Source organism: Dasypus novemcinctus, chromosome 13, assembly GCF_030445035.2.
Source record: "Dasypus novemcinctus isolate mDasNov1 chromosome 13, mDasNov1.1.hap2, whole genome shotgun sequence".
In the NCBI taxonomy this organism is placed as follows: Eukaryota; Metazoa; Chordata; class Mammalia; order Cingulata; family Dasypodidae; genus Dasypus; species Dasypus novemcinctus.
Genome location: NC_080685.1, coordinates 60901196 through 60925294, shown reverse-complemented (window position 1 = coordinate 60925294; position 24099 = coordinate 60901196). Strand labels below are relative to the sequence as shown.

The window sequence follows — 24099 nt, the reverse complement described above, 5'->3', positions numbered from 1 at the left end:
TAAAGAAATGCTTATAGTAACCTCTTGGGAAGGAAGAAAGAAAACAAAACAAATACTAAGTCTACCTCTTTCTCTGAATATATAAAAAAAGATAATAAAACCACCTCCCCTCATGTTTTTTTCACTTAAAATTCAAAGGTTCTCTCTTACTATTTGTAAGACCATATTTTCTCTTTACGTCGCCTACGTGGAAAAAGAGGAATTACATACAGTAGGGAACCCTTGTTATAGAAGAAGGATTTTGAAACATCAGCTCTGGATTCAAAAGAAGTACAGATGGTAGGTTTAAAAGAAAAAAACAAAGATGAAATGTGGTTGTAGAGGAAGAAAGTGCTAAGAAAGATGGATTCTAACTTTGCATTCTAGAGCAATACTACACCGGAATTGGTCCCCTAGACCAAATGTCTGCCTGTAAACTGTTGTTACCCATCTGTTAGAAAATAGGGAGTTTGAACTGAAATGTAAATCAATTACATCATTAAGTACACTGTTTAGTTCAGTTGGCATTTTTTCATGTAAGATTTTCTCAGTGAAGGGAGCATTGTTTTGATTTACATTTTGGCGTAAGTTTTCTTTGGTGATAGTAAATAGTTTTCTTTCTGTCACTTAATTACTCTTCTAGAGACTACTGGATGTAACTTTTATTGTGAGTTTTTTTGTTTTAATTTATGAATATTTTCAATGTCATATTTATTTTTTCCTGTGCCTGACCTGTTTTTCCATTGTTTTTAGAATCAGAAAAAATTAGATTTTACAGCCACCATAGCACCATAGTGCATAGATTCAGGCAAGAATCATCAGTGGATGCTAAAACCACTAGATGAAAAATTGTTTGGGGAACAATATTTGCAGTCTGGCCCACATTTACCTATTAATTCAAAGGAAAAATATAGCAGACTCTGTCTTTCTCTGAAGCCACCTATCTTTTCATTGATAAAGGGACAAAATGACATCATGTGCACCCTGATGTGATGCATTGTAAAGGACATGTAACCTTTATATTGCTCTTGCCAAAATATTTATCCTGATTTCAGTCATGATTAAATACTTTTATCCAAAATGCTCTATAGGTGAGGAAACAATCAGATGAATCTAAATTGAGGGATACTCTGTAAAACAGCTGGTTTGGATTTTTAAAAAATGTCAATGTCATGGAAGATCCAAAAGGCTAAGAAAATGAAACTTAATGTTATATGTGAATCTTGATTGGCTCCTGCTCTGAGAGAAGAAAGCTGTAATAAGGACATTATTGGGACTGTCAGGGAAATCTGAATATGGTCTATATACTAATAATAGTATTGATGTTAAGTTTTGATGGAGGCTTATATATGTAGGAATAAAGTGTTATGGTATGCACAAGTTATTCTGAAGAGATTTCAGTAAAAATAAGTTTAGAAAACCTCAGGATGTTATATTCATCATAGGAACAAGAAAATAGTAAAAACTGTGGGACTGAATTCTCTTTTACAGTGGAGCAGGGAAATAGAGGAACCTTGTTTGGAAGTGGAAAGAATTGGCAGGAAAAAAACCAAGAAGCAGGCCTGTCCTGGCAGCTTGCAGGAAAAAAAAAGGAAAGAAAGGGATGACCCAGAAGGAGGCTAAGGACTATAACATTATATTACTTTTGGTATTTATACCATAGGAAGTTCCTACTTTCCTACCCATTAGTACCTTATCTCTGCCCTCACCATACTCTTCACTTTTGAAGTCCCTGCCTGAGACCTCAGGATCCAGTTCTAGTAGCTTAACAGCAGAAGAGGAAAATGTTTTTCTTGCATTTCAAGTAAAAAATTTGAAGTGTTTCCTCAGAGGATATTGTTTTATGTAGTGACTAGTTTCCATACTATTGAAATGCAATAAACACAGTTCATTTTAAGTTAGAAACCTCCTCTATTGGTCAACAGGGATGAAAATTGATTTAGGGAGCAATAAAGTCTTAGGTATTACAGTGGTTTGTGGTCCTCCAAAGTTCAATTGATAAACTTTATATCTGTTACTAAAATTTCATGGGGGAAAGTAATTAGGAAAAAATAACGCCTAGAAAGGCTACTTAGGGTGATACAGAAAAAAAGGTTGAAAAAATTCTGTAGACCACTGTAAATGCAAAAGAGAGGGCTATTCATTGATGGCTTCTTATCTTTATTTTCAGATTCTTAAAATGTGTATGCAAATAAAGAAATATGCTATGTCTTTTACTTATATAGCTAATGACAGATCATTTTGGATATTCTGTACAATAGGGAAGCATGGAAAGCACTTGGTGATTCGAGCCCCAGCCAAGCAATGCAGGAATATATTGCAGTAGTTAAAAAATTAGATCCATGTTGGAATCCTCAGGTAAGACTTAATAATTATAAATGATACTTTCCAAAAACATATCTTTATCTTGAGTAAATTTTGTACAACTAATTGTAGGGTTAAGTAACATTCTTAAAGTTTTGTTTTCTATAATCAAATGATTATAACATTTTTATACTATCTAAAAATATTAATGCTTAAATATTGACATAACCAGCTACTAATGCTGAGGATTATAGAGAATTTTTAAAAGCATAAAAAAATAATTTTCAATCCTGTAAGAATTTGATTCATTTCAGAATTTGAAAGAGTTTAATTTGAGATCGTTGTTGTGACCGTGGGAAAAGGAAAGTTTCTTTTTTTTAAAAAAATTTTTATGAGCACCTTTTTTGTGTATATACAATGTTTATCAATAAGGATGAAAGAGGAATAAGATATGGTTTTTGCCATTATGTAATTTAAAATCTACTAGAAAAAATAAAACATAAAAATATGATAACAGTGTATAACAATAATAACACAAGTGCTAGGGAATGCAGTGGAAAGAGATTACTTTGAACTTTGGGGGCATTGGATATTATTCATTAAATGTACTCTGATTTTCTTTACAGTAATGGGAGAACATCTTAAATCATCTAGAAAGAATTTAATAAAGGTTCAGTTGCTATTTTATTTACTGTTTTAAACATGGTTGACAGTTGTTTCAGTGGGAGAAGGCAGCAATGGTACCGTGTAAAAAATACAAATTGGGTATTTCTTTTCAATCAAAATATTTAGTCCATATGCTTTAATGATGAATGAATTTAGCAATTTTCACTGTATATGTAATGGTTAAATTATTTCACAGATAACGTAGTTGTTAGCACTGTGAAAGATTTTTTTCCATCAATCATGGAATCTTAAAATCTCAGAGTTAACAAAGCACCATAAAAGGGTATCTATTATGACAAAAGTGTATCTTAATTATGTGAGTACAAAGGCGGACCTATATCCAATTTAGGATATCTGTAATGATAGGACTACTGTTTGGAAGTAAATGCAAAATTTCCTGATGTTTTTGATGTGCATGAGGATTTATTCCTGGAAAATTTTCATTTTAATAATAGCTTTTATAAAACACCTAGTTATGTACAAGTATATATCATAAAGGTTGTAAGAGCTTAGAATTTGGAATTCCATGGTCAAAGTAGGTGCCCTTCTGAGCCTCATTCGGCCTGAAGATATATAGCAAAATGCTTAAAAAACTTTTGGCTCTGATCCTGGCACAAAACTCCAGGGTCACAGCCAAAGGACTCTATTACTCATGACATGGCAAGCTGCATGAGCTTCATTTGGTTTGCATCCATTTCCGGTGTCCCCAAGTCCTCTAAGAGTGATGCAGGAGGGCCTAGATGGAGTCCTTCATGTGTAGTGGGTTGTGCTATTTGAATGTGTGCAGACTTTTAGGATCCATGGTGAATTGTCTCTCCTAACTTTTGATATCAGTATGGGTTCATGGATTTTTATTTTATTCAGTAGATTATAATCCATTCCAGTCATTGTTTGGTCACTGGAAGCCCTTCAGGATGGCTCCTGCATCCTTTTGATATGTCCCCTATTCTTTGGTTATTTTCTTTCTTCTGCCACAAGAAGAAGTTCCAGGCTCATCTTATACTTTCCCTGTCCCAGTTCTGGAATTGGCTTTTTCCCTATTGTTCCTACAGGGTACATTCTAGTCTTCCCCTCTTTCCATATTTATAATTCCTTTCTCTAACAAACCTAGCACCCATTATCCTCAGTGTGTTTACATATTTGCTCAAGCCTAGTATATACAGAATGCTTCAAAATTGCTAACCTATACCACAATAAAAAGCAAACGTACTAAATTTTACTGGACCCCCCTTTTTTTTTTTTGAGGTAAAATTTCTATACAGTGAAGTGTACAAATCCTAAGTGTGTAATTCAATGCGTTTTGAATAAATATGCAAGGCAGTTTGTAAAAACTTTGGTGAAATTGGAAAATAATTACATCTTAGTCATCTTGTTTTTCCTATCTACTACCTAATTGACTCAGTGGTCCCTTAGAAAATTAAGATTTCCTTTTAAAATTTTTTATTTTTTAAAAATTTGTTGAAGTATTAATATATCATTCATACATAAATATACATAAACAATAAGTGTATGGTAATAGTTATGAACTTAAAAAACAAACATGCGTAACATCATATAGGGCTCTCATACCTCAACATACCTCTAATACCTTGCATTGCTGTGAAACATTTTTAACTAGTGATGAAAGAGCATCCTCAGAATATTACTACTAATTAAAGTGTCTTACAGTTGGTGTGTTTTTCCCCCAACCCACCCTATTATAATTTTTATTGTTATTTTTTATATCATTTATACATAAACAATAAGTGTATAGTAAAAGTTGTGAACTTAAAATATGCTTGACATCATACAGGAGTCCCCTACATCATCCCACCACCACCTGGCGTTGTTGTGAGACATTTGTTACAAATTATGAAAGAATATCATCAAAATCTTAACTACTTACTATAGTCCATATCTTACATTTGGTATATTTTTCCTCCAACCCACCCTATTATTATTTTATTTTATTTTATTTATTTTTATTTTTATTTTTATTTTTTTTTATTGACTTTGTAATAATATTACATTAAAAATATATATGTGAGGTCCTATTCAACCCCACCCCCCCACCCCCCCTCTCCCCCCCCCAACAACACTCGTTCCCATCATCATGATACATCCATTGGATTTGGTAAGTACATCTTTGGGCACCTCTGCACCTCATAGACAATGGTCCACATCATGGCCCATAGTCTCCTCCATTCTATCCAGTGGGCCCTGTGAGGATTTACAATGTCCGGTGATTACCTCTGAGGCACCATCCAGGGCAGCTCCATGTCCCAAAGACGCCTCCACCTCTCATCTCTTCCTGCCTTTCCCCATACCCATCGTCCACCATGTCCACTTTTCCCAATCCAATGCCACCTCTTCTATGTGGACATTGGATTGGTTGTGTCCATTGCACCTCTATGTCAAGAGGAGGCTCAGATTCCACATGCATGCTGGATGCAATCCTCCCATTTTCAGTTGTAATCACTCTAGGCTCCATGGTGTGGTGGTTGTCCTTCTTCAACTCCATCTTAGCTGAGTGTGGTAAGTCCAATAAATCAGATTGTAGGTGCTGGAGTCTGTTGAGGCTCAGGACCTGGCTATCACATTGTCAGTCCAGAGATTCAAATCCCCTAAATATATCTTAAACCCCAACATTAACTGCACCTCCAGCACATTAGCATGAAAGTCTTATGAAGGGAGATCCCATCTGAGTCCAGATTCATCACACATAAACACCATTTCCAAAGAGGGGCCATCTGCCCTGGTAGTTAACCCCATCGGCCATGACCATAACTCTCATGGGTCTCTTTAGCCTTCAAAGGAACCAATATCTGGGGGTTGTATCTGCTTTATCTGTCTCTCTGACTCTGCTCAGTTGTGCATGAGGGCAATCCTTCTGCCAGCCTCCAGACTCTTTTTTAGAAACTCGTAGCCATATAAACTCATTTCTCCTTTCCATTTCCCCCTTACTTTAGGTCAAACAGCATTTTAAAGTCATGGTATTTTATGTAGACATGGATATTCTGCTGATCCGCATTGAACCTTCCGTATAAGGTCCTTTTCCAGTTGCATCATCAGTTGGTAGTTGCCTATTATTATTTTAAAAATATATTTTTATTAACAGAAGTTGTGAACTTACAAAGCAGTCATGCACATCTGCAGAATTCCCATACAACACCCCTCCATCAACATACCACACCATAGTGGAACATTTTGTTATAGATTCTGACAAAATATCATCAGACTGTTAACACTAACCATGGTCCATAGTGTGTACATTTGGCATACTTTTTTCCATACTCTCCCGTTATCAACACAGTGCATCTTTGGCCTATATACTTGAATATTACGGTATTGCTGTTAACCACAGTCCATAAGTCACTCTAGTTGTATTTTTCCCAAGCTTCTCCACGTTCCTACCACCCTGCAATAGTGACGTACATCTGCTCTCGCTCACAAAGGGTATTCTTGCATCTGTACCATCAACCACAATTCTCATCCACCTCTGGGTTTACTGTGTTGTTCAGGTGTAGATTATTCTCTAGCTTTCTTTCAATTGACGTTTACATCCTTAGACTACCCTTTCTGGCCTCATTCCCATTTATAAACTAGCTGTTACTCGCTTTAATGTTCTACCATCAACTCTCCATTTCCACAGTTTTGAAAAAAATGTATTATTATTATTTTTAAAGATACTTAGATTATCAGATGTCACATAAAAAATATAGGGGGTTCCCATATGCCCCACTCCCCACACCTCCAACATTTTCCCACATTAACAACCTTCATTAGTGAGGTGCATCTCTTCTAGGGCTTTGATAGGTTCCTTTTCTTGGACCACGTATTCCCTTTTCTTAGTATGGCTCGTAATTTTTTGCTCATATCTAGGCATCTGATTAGGATAGTGAGTTTTCTCAGATGCTCAATTTCTCTCTTTTGTAGGGATTTAGTGGCTAGAGGTTGTGTGTTACTGCTGTGCTTTGATTCTTGGTTCAGCCTGTTCTGGGTCTTTAGGATCGTCCCTGTAGGTTACTCAAAACTGGGCTCCGGACCCAGTCATGGTTTGCAAACTCACTTCCTAGGGCCTTGGGGAGTGAGGCTGTAAAGGCAGGAAAAACTCGTATTTGCTTTTAATTTCCTCAAGTGCACTTTTTTGTTCTGCCAGCAGATGGTGGTGTTCTATAGCCCTCTCATTTCAGTTCCTGGTCAGGGTGTTTGCAGCAACCTGGACCATTATCTTTGTGGTAGAGGATTCTGCCGGGAGGCTAAGAGTCTCGTATTTCAAACTTTCTCAGAGGCAGTTCTCTATCCTTTGCTGGCAGCATCTTCTCTTTTCCTGGATTGGAAATATTCCACTTCTGTCTGTGTCCTCAACAACCAGTCCTGGTCAGTAGAGAGGGAGATTGAGAGGGCCTGATTTGTTTATTCTCATGCTGGCTCCCCAGGCAAACAATAGCATTGTTCCAGTGGGCCTGGATGGGCTTGTGGGACACAGGAGACCAAATATTTGGGTCAAAGCTGAGTCAGCCTTAGGGTGTGTCTCTCTCTTTCCCCTTTCTTGGGTATGTGGATCCCTGGGACCCTCTTTGTAGCTGCTAGCCCCTAGGCCTGAGTTGTCAAAAGTGTCTATAGTGTGGGGAAAGTTGTTGGCAGTAGCTGCTGCTGCTTTAAACTTACATTTCTGCCATTGCAATTCTTTTCCTTTGTCCCTTGCTCCTCTCGGTGGTGTCCAGCCTTCCCCTGGTGTCCTCTGTCCTAGAAGATGTTTTTCCAGGCTGTTTTTGCCTGTGTTCTAGCTGTTTTTCTGGGAGAGAAAGAGTCCCATGTCCTTTTGAGAAGATTCTTATTCCATGGTACACGATGCGATGAGTGCTCTGTCTTTGGAGTATTATACAAAGGAATAATAATAGCAGAATGATTCAATTTGAGCTTATTTGGTATATATTGGTCTTATTGCTTATAGCACATTAGTGATTTCTCTATAGATCACACTGATTAAAAGATTAGTATCATATACTTAGCTTATATAACTAAGATTTTATCCTAATCTATGATGTTGAACCAAATGTACAAATGGCAGATTTTGTCCTTTATGTCTGACATCTGTTAAGGTTTTATTCATTTATTGCACACTTACTATGTGCAAGCTACAGCTCTAGAGGCTAGGGTTATAGCAGTAAACAGTAGATAAATTCTTGCATGTAGAGAGATTCCAATCTGATGGGAGTAAGATAATTAATTTATAGTGTATTAGAAGATGATAAATGCTATGATGGGAAAGCATGGGAGATAGGAAGATAGGGAGTATAGGAGGTGGGGTTACAACTCAAATTAGATGATCAAGAAAGGCTCACTGTAAAGGTGACATTGAACATAGAGTTGGAGAAAGTGCGAAGGAGGGAGCCACATAGTTATCAGAGGATGGAACAGCCGGTAGAAGTTCTTAGGGCAGGTTCACGATTGTTATGCTCTAGAAACCTCAGGCAGGACTCAGTTGGGCATATGGAAATTAAAGACAGAGAAGTAGGAAATGATGTTGGGTGGGGAACATGGGGTAGGGCTTCATAGACTATGTAAGGATTGTGGCTTTTGTCAGAATGAAAGGGAAATACAGCCTTCTAAAAAGATATAGTTATTCTTCTACATTGACCAGTAAATATCTTACTGAAAGCAGTACAAACATATGGAAATAGTATGGAGAGGGAAGTGGATGTAGCTCAATCGTTTGGTCTCCTGTCTACCATGTGGGAGATAGGGATCTGGGGTTCGGTTCCCAGGGCGGACTGGCCCAAGCATTGAGCTGGCCCAAGCGGCAAACTGGCTAGCAGGGAGATCACACAGAGGAGAAGACAATGGGAGACACAGCAGGCCAGGAAGCTGAGGTGGTGCAAGAGATTGTGCCTCTCTTCTACTTTGGAGGGTCCCGGGACTGGTTCCTGGTGCCCCCTGAGGGGGGAACGGGCAGACATAGAGGAATGCACAGTGAGGGGATATAGAGAGCAGACAATGGGGGGGGGGGGATGTGTGGGAGGAGAAATAAATAAATCTTAAAAAAGAAGTATGGAGAGTATAAAATGAAACTCTAGAGTCCCTTACCCCATACTCATTCAATCCTATTCCCTAGAATCATCTGTCCACTTTCTAAAAAAAACCTTTTTATTGTGGTATTAATAGCATATATACAACTCAGAGTTTCCCATTTTAACAACTTTCAAGTATACAGTTCAGCGATATCAATCATATTCAGTGTTGTGCTACCATCACTACCATCTACTACCAAAACTTTTAATCACTCCAAACAGTTTTCGTCTTTCTGCAGTGCTACCTCCATAACACTAAACTCTAGATTCTTTATTCTGTTCTTTTCAAAAATGTTCTTTGTAAATTGAACATCTATTTGACATATGGGTGTAGATTAGCCTGGATAGTGTCTGTAGTTGCAGTTTCACCTCCAATTCTTATGACCAGCAGAGGGTGCAAAGTTCATTGTAAATAAGATGATTTTACTCGGCACTTTCTAGGGCTTTCTATCTGAATCAGTAGTATTGATATCTTGGTTTTCAGTGACCATCTATTCCCTTACTTTTTTTTTTTTACTCTCTAGATCTTTAAAACGTTTGTTTACTTGGGATCTTATTGGTAAGTAGTTTCTCTTTACCTCACTGATCTGATGACTCCTGGATTAGCATCTGTTGTATTATATTTTTGTGTTGTTCATAAAGATAAATAGCATAGATGTGGGAAGTGATACTCCCCTCTCTTTTGTTCTAATAGCTAAATAAGTAGTCTTTTAGCTGTGTAGCAGCCATCTGGCCTTTTTAGCAAAACTTGCTGCTCTTCATCTGTAGTTTTTTGTAATATCATCTATCTTTTATCTATAAAAATTCATTGAAAGTCAGAATAGATAAATTCATGCATGTATACTTCTGACGGTAGTCATAAATTTTGGACTATATTTAAAAAATAATTAGGCAGACATGTTTTTTATTTTTTATTTATTTTTTATCCCCTCCCTCCTTGCGGTTTGCTTGCTGTCTGCTCTCTCTGTCCATTCGCTGTGCGTTCTTCTGTGTGTCTGTATTTATTTTTATTATTTATCCCTCCCCCCTTGCAGCTTTCTTGTTGTCTGCTTTCTGTGTCCATTTGCTGTGTGCTCTTCTGTGTTTTTACTTGTCTCCCTTTTTTGTTGTGTCACCTGAGTCCGCTCTCCGTGGCGCTTGTGGGCCAGGCGGTACTCTGTGGTGTATGGGCGAGCCTGCCTTCACAAAGAGGCCCCGGGACTTGAACCCAGGGCCTCCCATACGGTAGACAGGAGCCCCACTGATTGCGCCACAGCCACTTCCCCAGACATGCTTATTTTTGACAAAAATTTACCCTTTGACTTTTTTTCCCTCCTCATTAATGTTTAATTTTTGCTGACTATCAGAGTATTAGTATTGAATTAGGTTTCTTTTCTCTAGTTGCTTTATGCTAGAGACTCATTTCTTTGCGTTACATCTTCTCATATATTAAAACTATCTTCTCAGAAAGAATCTTAGCTCACCTTATCTAATAGTACATCACCTATCCTATAAGGTACTCAAAGCCAAGAGGAGACCGTGTTATATTCATCTTTCCATCTCCAGCCATGCTCCCCTACCCTCTCACTGTCATAGAAGGTACCCAGTAAATAGTTCTTAGATTATTCTAATTTCCTTACCATTCTTTTTTTCCAGAATAACAAAAATCTCCTTAACATTTCTCTTTTAAGGATATTTCTAGCTCTCTTTTCATGCTTCTCTTTTTTCCGAGTCACAACTAATGCTCAGTATTGGGGGATTAATTTGTTTAATTCAACCGGTATCTATAGAGCATGTACATATGTAGGATGCTATTTTTTTTTTTTTTTTTTTTTTTCTTTTTGAGGTACCGAGGCTGGGCATTGAATTGGATCCTCATATGTGGGAAGTCGGTGTTAACCACTGAGCCATTTCAGCTCCCCTGAGTTGGTTTTTTTGTTTGTTTGCTTTTTGTTTGTTTTTAGGAGGCACCGGGCATGGAACTCAGGACCTCCCATGTGGGAAGGACGCATTGGTCTACTTGAGCCACATCTGCTTCAGGATGCTATTTTAATTCCTGAAAAAAACTACCTGGAAAAAAATAGAAAACACAGCCTATATGGTTAAGGACTGACGATCTTCTTGAAGAGATTAAGATATATACATATGAGGAATGTGGATTTTGAATTAAGATTTGAGTATGATAAAAGCTGCTTTTAGAGAAGTGGATTTGGCTTAACTGATGGGGTGTCTGCCTACCACACGGGAGGTCCAAGGTTCAAACCCAGGGCCTCCCTGACCCGTGTGATGAGCTGGCCCACGCGTAGTGCTGATGTGCGCAAGGAGCGCCCTGCCACGCAGGGGTGTCTCCCATGTAGGGGAACCCAGTGCTCAAGGAGTGTGTCCCATGAGGAGAGCCACCTTGTGTGAAAAAAGTACAGCCTGCCCAGGAGTGGTGCCACACACACGGAGAGCTGACACAGCAAGATGACACAACAAAAAGAGACACAGATTCCCGGTGCTGCTAACAAGAATACAAGCAGACACAGAAGAACACACAGCGAATGGACACAGAGAGCAGATAACTGGGGGAGGGAGGTAAGGGGAGAGAAATTTAAAAAATAAATAAATCTTTAAAAAAGAAGGTACTTTTAGAGGTGATAGGAATATCATAAAGCATGAAGTTTGCATGATTAAATAATATTTGTCCCAGGTCAGTATATGTGAATGGTTTTCAAAACTATGTTTCTCCCTACCATTCTTGCAGTTTTAATTACATCCTGTATTGATTCTAAATTTATTTTTCAGTCCAGACCTTTTCTGTGATCCTCAGTTTTTTGTTTTTGTTTTTGTTTTTTTTTAAATTTTAACAGGGTCACAAGAAACATCAAAAAGTCAAATACCTCCAGGGTCTAGGCAGTTAACATAAGTGAATGAAGTAGATTTATACAGTAGAGAGTCAGGGGAACTGTGGAGTACAGAGAAGTGCATGCCCTATCTCAAAAGGGAAACTGGACCTTAGCTGTAGAGGTTATTGCTCTGAAGGCTCAGTAGTTCCAGATCTGATATGAAATCTTATTTAATGGTACTGCCATATACCTAGTTTACTCAAGTGGGAATCTTAGGCATCATCCCTGATTCTTTCCTTTACCACCTTAGTGGCCCATTTAATTAGTTACCAAGTCCCACTAATTTTACCATCTAAATATTTTACATCCATCACTTTCTTTCCATCCTTACTACGTGTGTCTTAGTACAGACCGGCTGTTATCATCTCTAGACTAGGCTGCTGCAGTACCTCTTGTGTACCCTCCATGTTTTGAGTCTGATCCCTGTCGATTCTGTCTTTCACATCCTATATCTTAATATTTCATACTTCCTCATCTTAGTTTAAGTTGTTCTCTCTGGAAAACCCTCCCTCTATTTGTTCTATTAATTTATGTCCATCCTTCAATACTCACTTCAGGGTAATTTCACCTCCAAGAATCTTTTCCTCATTCCTTGAACCATACCAAGAGGCAAAATGCCTATTTGCTCTGATCTGTTTTCTCATTGCACTTACCACCTTGAATTAGAATGATCTGTGTCTTTCTCTTCCTTTATACTGTAAACTCCAGAATTAAGATTATGCACAAAGTATTATTTACTTTTATATTTCAATATAAATATTTAAATATTATCTATATTTTATGCATAATTATATTACCTATTCAAGCACAGTATCTGAAACATGAGAGATGTTCAATAAATGTTGAACCAAACTGAACTAATTTGGCAAGTATATGTGGTACAGGGAAAGTTGGAGTCCATATGCCCTTTAACACAGTGTAGTCAGATTACCTTAATATTTGAGTGTGCTGTACTTCTGCTTGCTTTGCTTTAAAAAGCTTTGCTAATTTTAATAACACCAAGTTAATAGAAAATTAGATTAAGAACCTGTATAAATTGAATTCAAATTCAGTACCTTTATTCCTTTTTTCATATGGTTCGTGTCTGTGTTTTCTTGGATATGTTCTGTTGTCTGTATTAATTGGGTTGGATTAATTGGGTTTAATACTGTAATCTCATATAAGAACATTAAAGATAATGCCATATTTAACTGCAAATTGAGTTTTGGGTGAGCCAAAGGAGAGAAGAGATTTTTAAATGAAGTTGAAGAATAATTGAAACAGGCATTTCTCATAGACATAAACCTGTTAAAAAAGAGGGAACTTCATAGAGCAGACAAATCATGCTTCAAAGACAAGGCAGGAAAATCCAAAATTCCGTGGCTGGATTATATTGTGGTAAGTTTAATTGTCTTCTAATTCAGTGAATTATATAGGGCAGTATTTTACAGCTTAAAAAGTTGCTATGATTTCCTATAGTGGTAAGTGCACTTATGATGTACTTATTTTGAGTTTTTGTTTCCCTTGTGGACACGTATTAAAATAGCTGTCAGGTTAGATATAAAATTGTTTTAGGTGTATTTAAGAAATCAAAATATATGTTTTCATGAAAGATTAAGATATAGTTTCAACACAGAACATCTTTCTTATATCTTTACATCCAAAAAATATTGCAGCCTAAGGAATAATAGATGAGAACTAAAAATGAGAAATGATTTTGTTTTCTTACTCAATTCATATAAGATAAAGTTAAGCAATATTTCATTTGGTAATCTAAATTTTTTCAAATATTTGGAGAAACATACATTGTGTAACTGTAAAAATTTTCTTTTAAAAAAGAATTCTTAAGACTTTCTTATTCGTATAAGAGAAAAGGACATGCTTTGCAAGTAAAATAATTTACACATTTGAGTAGACTAATTGACTTTTGATATTTAAACCATAGTAAAAAAAATAATTGTAGGATTCATTTCTTTTGGAGTAAATTATTGTTTCAAGTTTATTTTAGTAAAAACAACATGAGTATATTAGGAATTAGTCATTAGAACTCATTGGAACTGCCTTTTACCTATTTTCCAAATTATAAAGAGATTTTTTTTTTCCCATTGAAAAATTATTTGTTCTAATAGCAGAATTCTGTTATAACATGTTTTGTTGTTAGGAACAGAGATTGAATATATTTTGGGTCAAATTTCTTAGCCTTCATATATGGATAATTTCTAATGCAGAAAAACATGTTATATTGGTAAAAACGTAAAATGGAATACCCTACTGATTTTATAAATATTACAATATTAATTATTCTAAAATTTAGTAATATTTCAAATAACTGTTCATTTATTAAATGTTCTTTGTGTGAGTGTGGGAGGGAGGTAGTGTTTACCAATTTAATCCAGTGATCCCTGTTTATGGTTAAAAAGTGTATAAGGTTTTGGTTAGCTTCAGAGTTGAATTGGCAAATAGCTATTCATCAGATATATGTCAATGGGTATTTTTACATTCTTTCCATGTATTTACTCATCTTGAGTTTTTGAGTTTTCTTTTTATCAACTGTACTTTTGAGTTTTCTCCTATTTGCCAGTAGAGGAAAGGAAGCAGTAAATTAGTCTGTATGTGTGTATATGCAAAAATCTGTAAATGACAAGTTCAATCTGTATTAAAAAAATAAAATTTAAATGTTTGGTACAGTTTACCAGCGAAACCATCTGGTCTTGGGCTTTTCAAAGTTTAGCATTTTTTGGTTACTGAATCAGTATGTCTACTTGTTGTAGGTCTATTCAGGTTTTTTGTTTCTGTTTACGTCAGTTTTGGTAGTTTCCTATTTATTTTTAAAATGGTAAAAGAAATAGTGAAATTGTATAACAAAAACTTACCAAATGTGTTATTTCTATTCTGATATATTCTGTATCAAATAGTATATCTTTCAAACACATGTACTCATATTTATATATAAGTATAAAATTCAGAATTGCAAAGCGGGTATAGCTCAGTGGTTGAACACCTGCTTCACATGTTCAAGGTCCTGGCACTTTAGACAGGACTTTAAAAAATGCTCCTAAATATGTGCAAAGAGGTAAAGGGAATCAAGGACAAAAAACTGAAGGAAACCAGAAAAATGGTAGAAGAACACAAAGAGACTGTCAATAGGGAGATAGAAATATGAAAAGGAACCAAAGAGAGCGGAACACCACAGTAACAGAAATTGAAAAATCCTAGAAGGGTACAACAGCAGATTGGAGTTGGCTGCAGAAACACTCAGTGAACCTGAAGATAAGACAATTGAAGTCATCCAGTTGAAAGAACAGGAAAAAGAAGAAATTGAAGGAAAATGAACAGAGCCTGAGGAACCTGTGGGATACCATCAAGCGGACCGATATACACATTGTGGGAGTCCCAGAAGGAGAAAGAGAAAAAGGGACAGAGAATTTTCAAAGAAAACTGAAAACTTTCCAATTTAATGAAAGACACGAATATATACATTCAAGATGCTCAGTGAACTCCAGTAAACTCAGATAGACCCACAGTATGCCACAGTATGTTATAATCAAGCAGTCGAATGCCACAGGTAAAAGACAATTCTGAAACCTGCAAGAGAGAAGCAACATGTCATATACTAGGGAGCTTCAATAAGATTAGGTGCTGATTTCTCATGGGAAACATGAAGACAATAAGGCAGTGGAAAGACATTTAAAGTGCTAAAAGTAAAACCTTGCCAACCAAGAGTTCTATATCTGGCAAAACAGTCTTTCAAAAATGAGGGAGGAGGGGCGGCGAACTTGGCCCAGTGGTTAGGGTGTCCGTCTACCACATGGGAGGTCCACGGTTCAAACCCGGGCCTCCTTGACCCGTGTGGAGCTGGCCCATGCACAGTGCTGATGCGTGCAAGGAGTGCCACGCCACGCAGGGGTGTCCCCCTCGCAGGGGAACCCCACGCACGTGCAAGGAGTGCGCCCCGTAAGGAGAGCTGCCCAGTGCGAAAGAAAGATCAGCCTGCCCAGGAATGGTGCTGCACACACGGAGAGCTGACACAAGATCATGCAACAAAAAGAAACACAGATTCCCGGGCCGCTGACAACAACAGAAGTGGACAAAGAAGACGCAGCAAATAGACACAGAGAACAGACAACGGTGAGGGGGGGAAGGGGAAATAAATAAATAAATAAATAAAACTTTTTAAAAAATGAGGGAGGAATTAAGACGTTCCTAGATAAATAAAAGTTGAGATAATTTGTCAACACTAGATACACTAGATAATTGGCTGAAGCTGCATGAAGGAATGAAGGTATCTTCATGTACATAGAAGTATTATATGTTTAAGGATTGTGATGTGTACAGCTGCTCTCAAATGTTCAGAAAATAGATAAATAGATTGGTAGATAGATATTAGATAGGATGATATAGCAAAAGTGGCACAATGTTAAAACTCGTGGTTCTGGGTATCTACGGAAGGGTAGTGTATGTTGTATTTCTTTGTATGTAGTTCGTATTTTTTAAACTATACTCTTAAGTTTGAAATTATTTCATAATAAAAAGTTGGAAAAAGCATTTGGGTGCGTCAGAAATAATATGAAATTAACTTTAGTAAGTAGAACTATAAATATTCTGTTTACAAATGTGTGTGAAAGAGATTTTTGAGGAAACGTTGGTATAAATTTCTTCTGGGGGAAAAGACCATGCATTTTGAATAATTTGCTGTACCAGTAATATGTTTTGTGGTTTAGATTATTTTATTATTATTATTTTTTAAAGATTTATTTAATCCCCCCCTCCCCCCCGTTGTCTGTTCTCTGTGTCTATTTGCTGCGTCTTGTTTCTTTGTCCGCTTCTGTTGTCGTCAGCGGCAGGGGAAGTGTGGGCGGCGCCATTCCTGGGCAGGCTGCACTTTCCTTCGCACTGGGTGGCTCTCCTTACGGGGCGCACTCCTTGCGCATGGGGCTCCCCTACGCGGGGGACACCCTTGCGTGGCGCGGCACTCCTTGGCGCGCATCAGCACTGCGCATGGGCCAGCTCCACACGGGTCAAGGAGGCCCGGGGTTTGAGCCGTGGACCTCCCGTGTGATAGACGGACGCCCTAACCACTGGGCCAAGTCCGTTTCCCTAGATTATTTTTAATATAGCAATTTTTTGGTACATATTAATAAAGCATACAATTAATCCAAAGTGTAGAATCAATTATATTTCGTATATTCACATAGTTGTGTGTTCATCACCTTAGTCATCATTAGAGCATTTTTCATTATTTCAGTAATAATAATAGGGAAGCGGACTTGGCCCAGTGGTTAGGGCGTCTGTCTACCACACGGGAGGGCTGCGGTTCAAACCCCGGCCTCCTTGATCCGTGTGGAGCTGGCCCATGCGCAGTGTTGATGCGCGCAAGGAGTGCTGTGCCACGCAGGGGTGTCCCCCATGTAGGGGAGCCCCACGTGCAAGGAGTGCGCCCCATAAGGAGAGCCACCCAGCACAAAAGAAAAGTTCAGCCTGCCCAACAAAAAGAAACAGATTCCCATGCCGCTGACAACAGCAGAAGCGGACAAAGAAGAACACGGAGCCAATAGACACAGAAAACAGAAAACTGGGGCGGAGGGGGGCGGGGGGGGAAGGTAGAGAAATAAATAAATCTTTAAAAAATAATAATAATAAACAACAAATTAACAAGCATATTCTTCACCCTTCGATTTTTCCATGCTTCCCCTGCTGTACATAGCTGCTATTTCTGGATCTTCCTGCACAATTAGTTATTTACTTATTAAGCTGTTTTTATTTCTATTATTATTATTATTATTTGAGATACCAGGGGCCAGGGATTGAACCTGGGACCTTATATGTTGGAAGCTGGTGCTCAACCACTGAGCCACATTAGCTTCCCTGACTTGGTTTTTTTGTTTATTTTTCTTGTTTTTGTTTTTTTTCAGGAGGCACCAGGAACTGAACTGGGGACCTCCCATGTGGGAGGGGGTGCCTAACTGCTTGAGCCACATCTGGTACCCCTATTAAGCAGTTTTATTGAGATATATTCATATACCATAGATCTATCCAGGTGTATAATCACTGGCTTTTAGTATAATCACAGTGTTGTCCATTCATCACCATAAAAATTTTTCGAACAATTTCATTATTCCAAAAAAACCCTCTGCACCCTGTAGTAGTCCTTCCCAGCCCTGCATAAACACTAATCTAATGTCATCTTTATAAATTGATTTATATTGACATTTTACATAAATGGAATCATACAATATGTAGTACTTTGTGTCTGGTTTCTTTCACTTAGTGTAATTTTTTTTTCTTTTTTTTTGTCTGATACTAACATCTTGTATTAATATATGTTCAATTTCAAAGAATAAGTCTTATATATACAACTTCTATTTGTATTTCACATGCAGTTTTACTATGCTATACATTTCCATGTTACCTTTTTTTATCCTTCCTTTTAGTAATATACAGGACCTTTGACTTTCCCTTTAAACCTGTTTCATACCCACATAATAGTACTGCTAATTAAAGGCATTAAGTTGCACTTTCACCTTATTTATTCACTTCTACAGATTAACACACATCCTTTTTACCAACTGCACAAGTTAATCCTCAGCTTCCCATTCTTTAATCTCATTCTGTTTTCTAGTGACTCATATTCAAGTTACTAACTCCATGGATTTATAAAATATATTTCATTCATAGTATGTGGTCATACAGTATTTGTCCTTTTGTGCCTGGCTTGCTTCACTCAACATAATGTCCTCCAGGTTCATCCATGTTGTCACATGCTGTATGACTTCATTTCTTGTTACAGCTCCATAATCTACTGTATGTGTATACCACCATTTGTTTATCCACTCATCGGTTGAGGAGCATCTGGGTTATTTCCATATTCTGGCAATTGCGAATAATGCTGCTATGAATATAGGTGAGCAGATGTCTATTCCTGTCACTGCTTTCAGTTCTTCTGGGTATATACCTAATAGTGGTATTGCCAGGCCACATGGCAAGTCTATATTCAGCTTTCTTAGAAACTGCCAAAAAGTCTTTCACAGTGGCTGTATCATTCTACATTTCACACCAACAGTAAATAAGTGTTATTATCTCACCACATCTTTTCCAGTACTTGTAGCTCTCTGTCTTAATAGTGCATTCTAATACATGTGAAATGATATCTCACTGTAGTTTTGATTGCATTTTCCTAATCGTCAATGATGTTGAACATTTTTTCATGTGTTTTTTTTTTTTGCCATTTATATTTCTCTGGACAAATGTCTATTCAAGTCTTTTGCCCAGTTTTTTTTTTTTTTAGATTTTTAAATTTTTTATCTATTTTTTATTTATATTTATTCCACCCCCCCCCCCCAGCTTACTTGCTTGCTTGCTGTCTGCTCTCTCTGTCCATTCACTGCATGTTCTTCTGTGTCTGCTTGTCTCTCTTTGTTGCGTCATCTTGCTGCGCCAGCTCTCCGCAGGCATGGGCCATCAGTGTTCTGGTCACAGGCGTGGGCCCTTCGGCTCTCTGCAGGTGCGGGCCAGCTTTCCTTCACAAGGAGGCCCTGGGACATGAACCCAGGGCCTCCCATATGGTAGATGAGAGCCCAGTGGTTTGAGCCACAGCCACTTCCCCCCACTCCCTTGTTTTTTTTTGCACTTGCTGTGTCTGTCTGCTTTAAGAGACACCAGAAACGGAACCTAGGACCACCGATGTCAGAGGGAGGGGCGTAATTATTTAAGCCATCTCTGTTCCCTGCTTTATTGTGTCTCTCATTATATATTTTTTTCTTTCTCTTATGTTTCTTGTTGCATCATCTTGTTGCTTTGACTTGCAGTGCCTGCCTGTCATGCCAGCTCGCCATCCTGCTTGTCCTCTTGAGGAGGTACTAGGAACCTCTGCTCCCTGCTTTGTTGTGTCTCCCATTATATTTTTCTTCTTGTGTCTTTGTTGTGTCATCTTGTTGTGTCAGCCTGCCATGCCTGCCCTTTGCACCAGCTCACTCTCTTCTTTAGGAAGCACTGGGAACCAAACCATGGACCTCCCATGTGGTAGATAGGGGCCCAATTGCTTGAGCCACATCCACTTCCCTTTTGTCCAGTTTTTAATTGGGTCATTTGTCTTTTTATTGTTGAGTTGTAGCATCTCCCTATATATCATGGACCCTTATCACATATGTGATTTCCAAATATTTTCTCCCATTGAATTGGCTGCGTTTTCACCAGCTTGACAAAGTCCTTTGAGATACATAAGTATTAAATTTGAGGAGGTCCCATTTATCTAATTTTATCTCTTGCTTTGGGTATAAAGTCCATGAGGCCACCACCTACCAAACGGTCTTTAAGATGTTTCCCTACATTTTCTTCTAGTAGTTCTATTGTCCTGGGTATTACATTTAGACCTTTGATCCATTTTGAGTTGATTCTAGTATAGGGAGTGAGATAGTGATCCTCTTTTGTTCTTCTGGTTATGGATATCCAGTTTTCCCAGCAGCATTTGTTGAAGAGACTTGTCCTGTTAACATGGCTTTGGTAGATTTGTTGAAAATGAGTTCTCTGTAGAGGTAATGGTTTATTTCTGGACTCTCAGTTCTCAATTCTGTTCCACCACTGATTGAAGTGTCTATCTCAGTGCCATGCTGTTTTGACCACTGTAGCTTTGTAATATGTTTCAAGGTCAGGCAGTGAAATTCCTCATGTTGTTGTTCTTTTTTAGGATGCTTTTAGCTATTTGGGTGTACTTTCCCTTCCAAATGAATTTGGTAATTGCCTTTTCTATTTCTGTGAAATAGGCTTTTGGAATTTTGATTGGTATAATATTGAATCTATAAATCAGTTTGGGTAGGATTGATATCATCATAATATTTAGTCTTCCAATCTGTAAATGTGGAATATCTTTCCATTTGTTTAGGTTATTTTGGATTTCTTTTAGCATTGTTTTGTAGTTCTCTGCATGTAGGCTATAGCAGTTTGATATTATTGATAAATTCCAAAAAGAAATATTGGAATATGTTTGTAAACTGATCTTTTCCTCTGGGCATATTAGATTATATTGGAGTCAGTAGGGTGTCAGTAGGTGTGAGTAGGGTGTTAAGTCCCCACCCCTTGGTAGGTGGGGACTCACAGACAAAAGACATGGCAAAGGACAGAGTTGGAGAGTTTTTGATGTTGGAATGTGATGCTGAAGCTTTAAGCTGGAGCCTCGGGAAGTAGGCTTACAGAGGAAACAGAAGCAAGCCCCTGGAAGAGAGAAGCGCTGAGCCCAGGAGAAAGAAGCATGAGGAAGGGGGGAACCTAGGAAGCCTGAACCCTGGCAGACCTCAGCAGCCATCTTGCTCCGACACATGGAAATAGACTTTGGTAAGGGAAGTAACTTATGCTTTTTGGCCTGCTGTCTGTAAGCTCCTACCCCAAATAATACCCTTTATAAAAACCAACCAATTTCTGGTATTTTGCATCAGCACCCCTTTGGCTGGCTAATACATAGGCCCTGTACTTCCTTGGTTAAATTGATTCCTAGGTATTTGAGTCTTTTTGTTACTGTTGTAAATGAATTTTTCCCCCTGATCTCCTCCTCAGGTTGTTCAGTACGAGTGAACAGAAACATTACTGATTTTTTTCATGTTGATCTTCTATCTTGCCACCTTGCTGAGCTCATTTATTAGCTCAGGTAGCTTTGTTGTAGATATTTCGGAAATTTCTAAATATAGTACCTGCAAATTACTTCTTTGTCATTTGTCTCAGTATATTTACTAATTTCACTTACAATTGCTTCTTTGGCCCACTGATCATTTAGCAGTCTGTTGTTGAACTTATATGCGAATATACCTCTTTTCTGTCTATTATTGATTTCCTATTTCATTCCATTGTGATATGAGAAGGTGCTTTGTACAATTTCAGTGTTTTTATATCTGTTGAGTCTTGCATTGTGACCTAACATGTGGTCTACCCTGGAGAAAGATCCATGAACACTTGAGAAAAATGTATAACCCACTGAGTTTCGGTACAGCGTTCTATGTATGTCTGTTAGGTCTAACTCATTTATCATATTGTTCAAGTTCTCTGTTTCCTTGTTGCTCTTCTGTCTAGTTCTGTCTAATGATGTGAGTGGTATGTCAAAGTCTCCAACTCTTATTGTAGGGATTTCTATTTCTCTCTTCAGTTTTGCCAGTTTGCCTCATATAGGTGCACCTGATGAGGTGGTTAGATATTTATGACTGTTACTTCTTCCTGGTGGATTTTCACTTTTATTAATATATAATGGCCTTCTGTATCTCAACTTTTTTGCATTTAGAGTCTATTTTGTCCAATATATTAGTATATTCCTCCTCTATTTTGGTTACTGTTTGTGTGGAGTATCTTTTCCACCCTTTCACTTTCAGCTGGTTTGTATCCCTTGGTCTAAGATGAGTCACTTGTAGGCAGTGTATGGATGACTCATATTTTTCTACCCATTTTGTCAGCCTATATCTTTTTTCCCCTCCCCCTCTCCTACCCTGCTGTTTTTGCTGCCTGTCCATTTGATGTGTGATCTTCTGTGTCTGTTTCTCTTTTCTTCTCATCTTTCTCCTCTAGGATTCACTGGGATTCAATCCTGGGGACCTCTGATGTGGAGAGAGGTTCCCTGTCAATTGTACCACCTCAGTTCCTGGTCTTTCCTGCACTTCACCTGGACTCTCCCCTTCGTTTCTCTTTTTGTCGCATCATCATCCTGCTGTGTGACTTAACTTGCGCGGGCACTCGGCTTACTGCGCAGGCACTGGCTCACAGTGCAGGCACTGGCTAATGTGGGCACTCATGTGGACACTTGGCTCACCACACGGGTACTCACATGGGCACTCAGCTCACCACGTGGCACTTTGCTTACCATGCGGGCATTCATGTGGGCACTCGGCTCACCACGTGGGCACTGGCTTGCCGTGCAGGCAGGTTTTCTCTTCTTCTTTTTTACTAGGAGACCCCAGGGGTCGAACCCAGGTCCTCCCTTATCGTAGGCAGAGGCCTTATCACTTGAGCCACATCTGCTTCCCAAGCCTGTATCTTTTGATTGGGGAGTTTAATTCACATTCAATGATATTACTGCAAATGCATTATTTATTTCCACCATTTTATTCTTTGGTTTTCTTGTGTTATATCTTATTTTTATATGTCTTTTTATGCTTTTGGTTATCCTTTCTGCTTTTCTTCTACACTCTCTTCCATCCTCTCCTATCTTTTTCTTTCAGGCTCAAAGTCTTCCTTTAATATTTTCTGCAAAGGTGGATTCTTTTTTACAAACTCTTTTAGTTTCTGTTTGTGACTTTTTAAAACTCACCTTCATATTTGAAGAACAATTTTGCTGTATATAAAAAATTCTCAGCTGGCAGCTTTTCTCTTTCAGTATCCTAATTGTATTATACCACTGTTGTCTTGCCTTGATGGTTTCTGATCAGAAAACTGTACTAAGTCTTACTGGGCATCCCTTGTATGGGATGGTTTGCTTCTCTGTTGCTGCTCTCAAAATTTTCTCTTTCTTTGATATTTTTCATTCTACCTAGTATTTGTTTTGGAGTAGATCTATTTGGATTTGTTCTGGTTGAGGTCTGCTGTGCTTCTTGGATATGTAAGTTCTTTTCTTTTGTGAGAGTTGGGAAATTTTCAGCTGTTATTTCCTCAAATACTCTTTCTGCCTCTTTTCCCTTCTCTTCTTCTTCTGAAACTCCCATGATACATGTTGTGTTGCATTTCGTGTTCTCATTCAACTCCCTGAGCCCTGAGCCCCTGCTTAGTTTTTTCCATTGTTTCTCTACTGTTCTTTTCTCTCTTCAATTTCAGCTCTTCTGTCTTTGGTATCACTTATTCTTTCTTCTGTCATTTCGAGTCTGTTGTAGCATTGAATGTATTTTTTATGTCTTCTATCATGTCTTTCATTCCTATGAGCTCTGTTACTTTTCTGTTCAGGTTTTCAAATTCTTCTTTGTGGGAAGTGGACTTGGCCCAGCAATTAGGGTGTCCGCCTACCACATGGGAGGTCCAAGGTTCAAACCCCGGGCCTCCTGACCCTTGTGGAGCTGGCCCATGTGCAGTGCTGATGCATGCAAGGAGTGCCCTGCCACCCAGGGGTGTCCCTGCATAGGGGAACCCCACGCACAAGGAGTGTGCCCCATAAGGAGAGCCGCCCAGCGCGAAAAAAAGTGCAGTCTGCCCAGGAATGGCACCCCACACACGGAGAACTGATGCAGCAAGACGAAGCAACAAAAAGAAACACAGATTCCCGGTGCCGCTGATAAGGATAGAAGTGGTCA

At 38.3% G+C, this 24099-nt stretch overlaps 1 protein-coding gene across 5 annotated transcripts in view; it reads left to right on the top strand.

Moving 5' to 3' along the window:
* Positions 1–24099, top strand: part of ACBD6 (acyl-CoA binding domain containing 6) — a 341903-nt gene that overhangs the window by 4872 nt on the left and 312932 nt on the right. For all 5 annotated transcript variants that reach the window (XM_071207590.1, XM_058274820.1, XM_058274822.1 and 2 more), the window contains exon 3: positions 2241–2337. In XM_071207590.1, coding sequence (XP_071063691.1) covers positions 2241–2337 — 97 coding nt within the window. The remainder of the gene's footprint in view (positions 1–2240; positions 2338–24099) is intronic.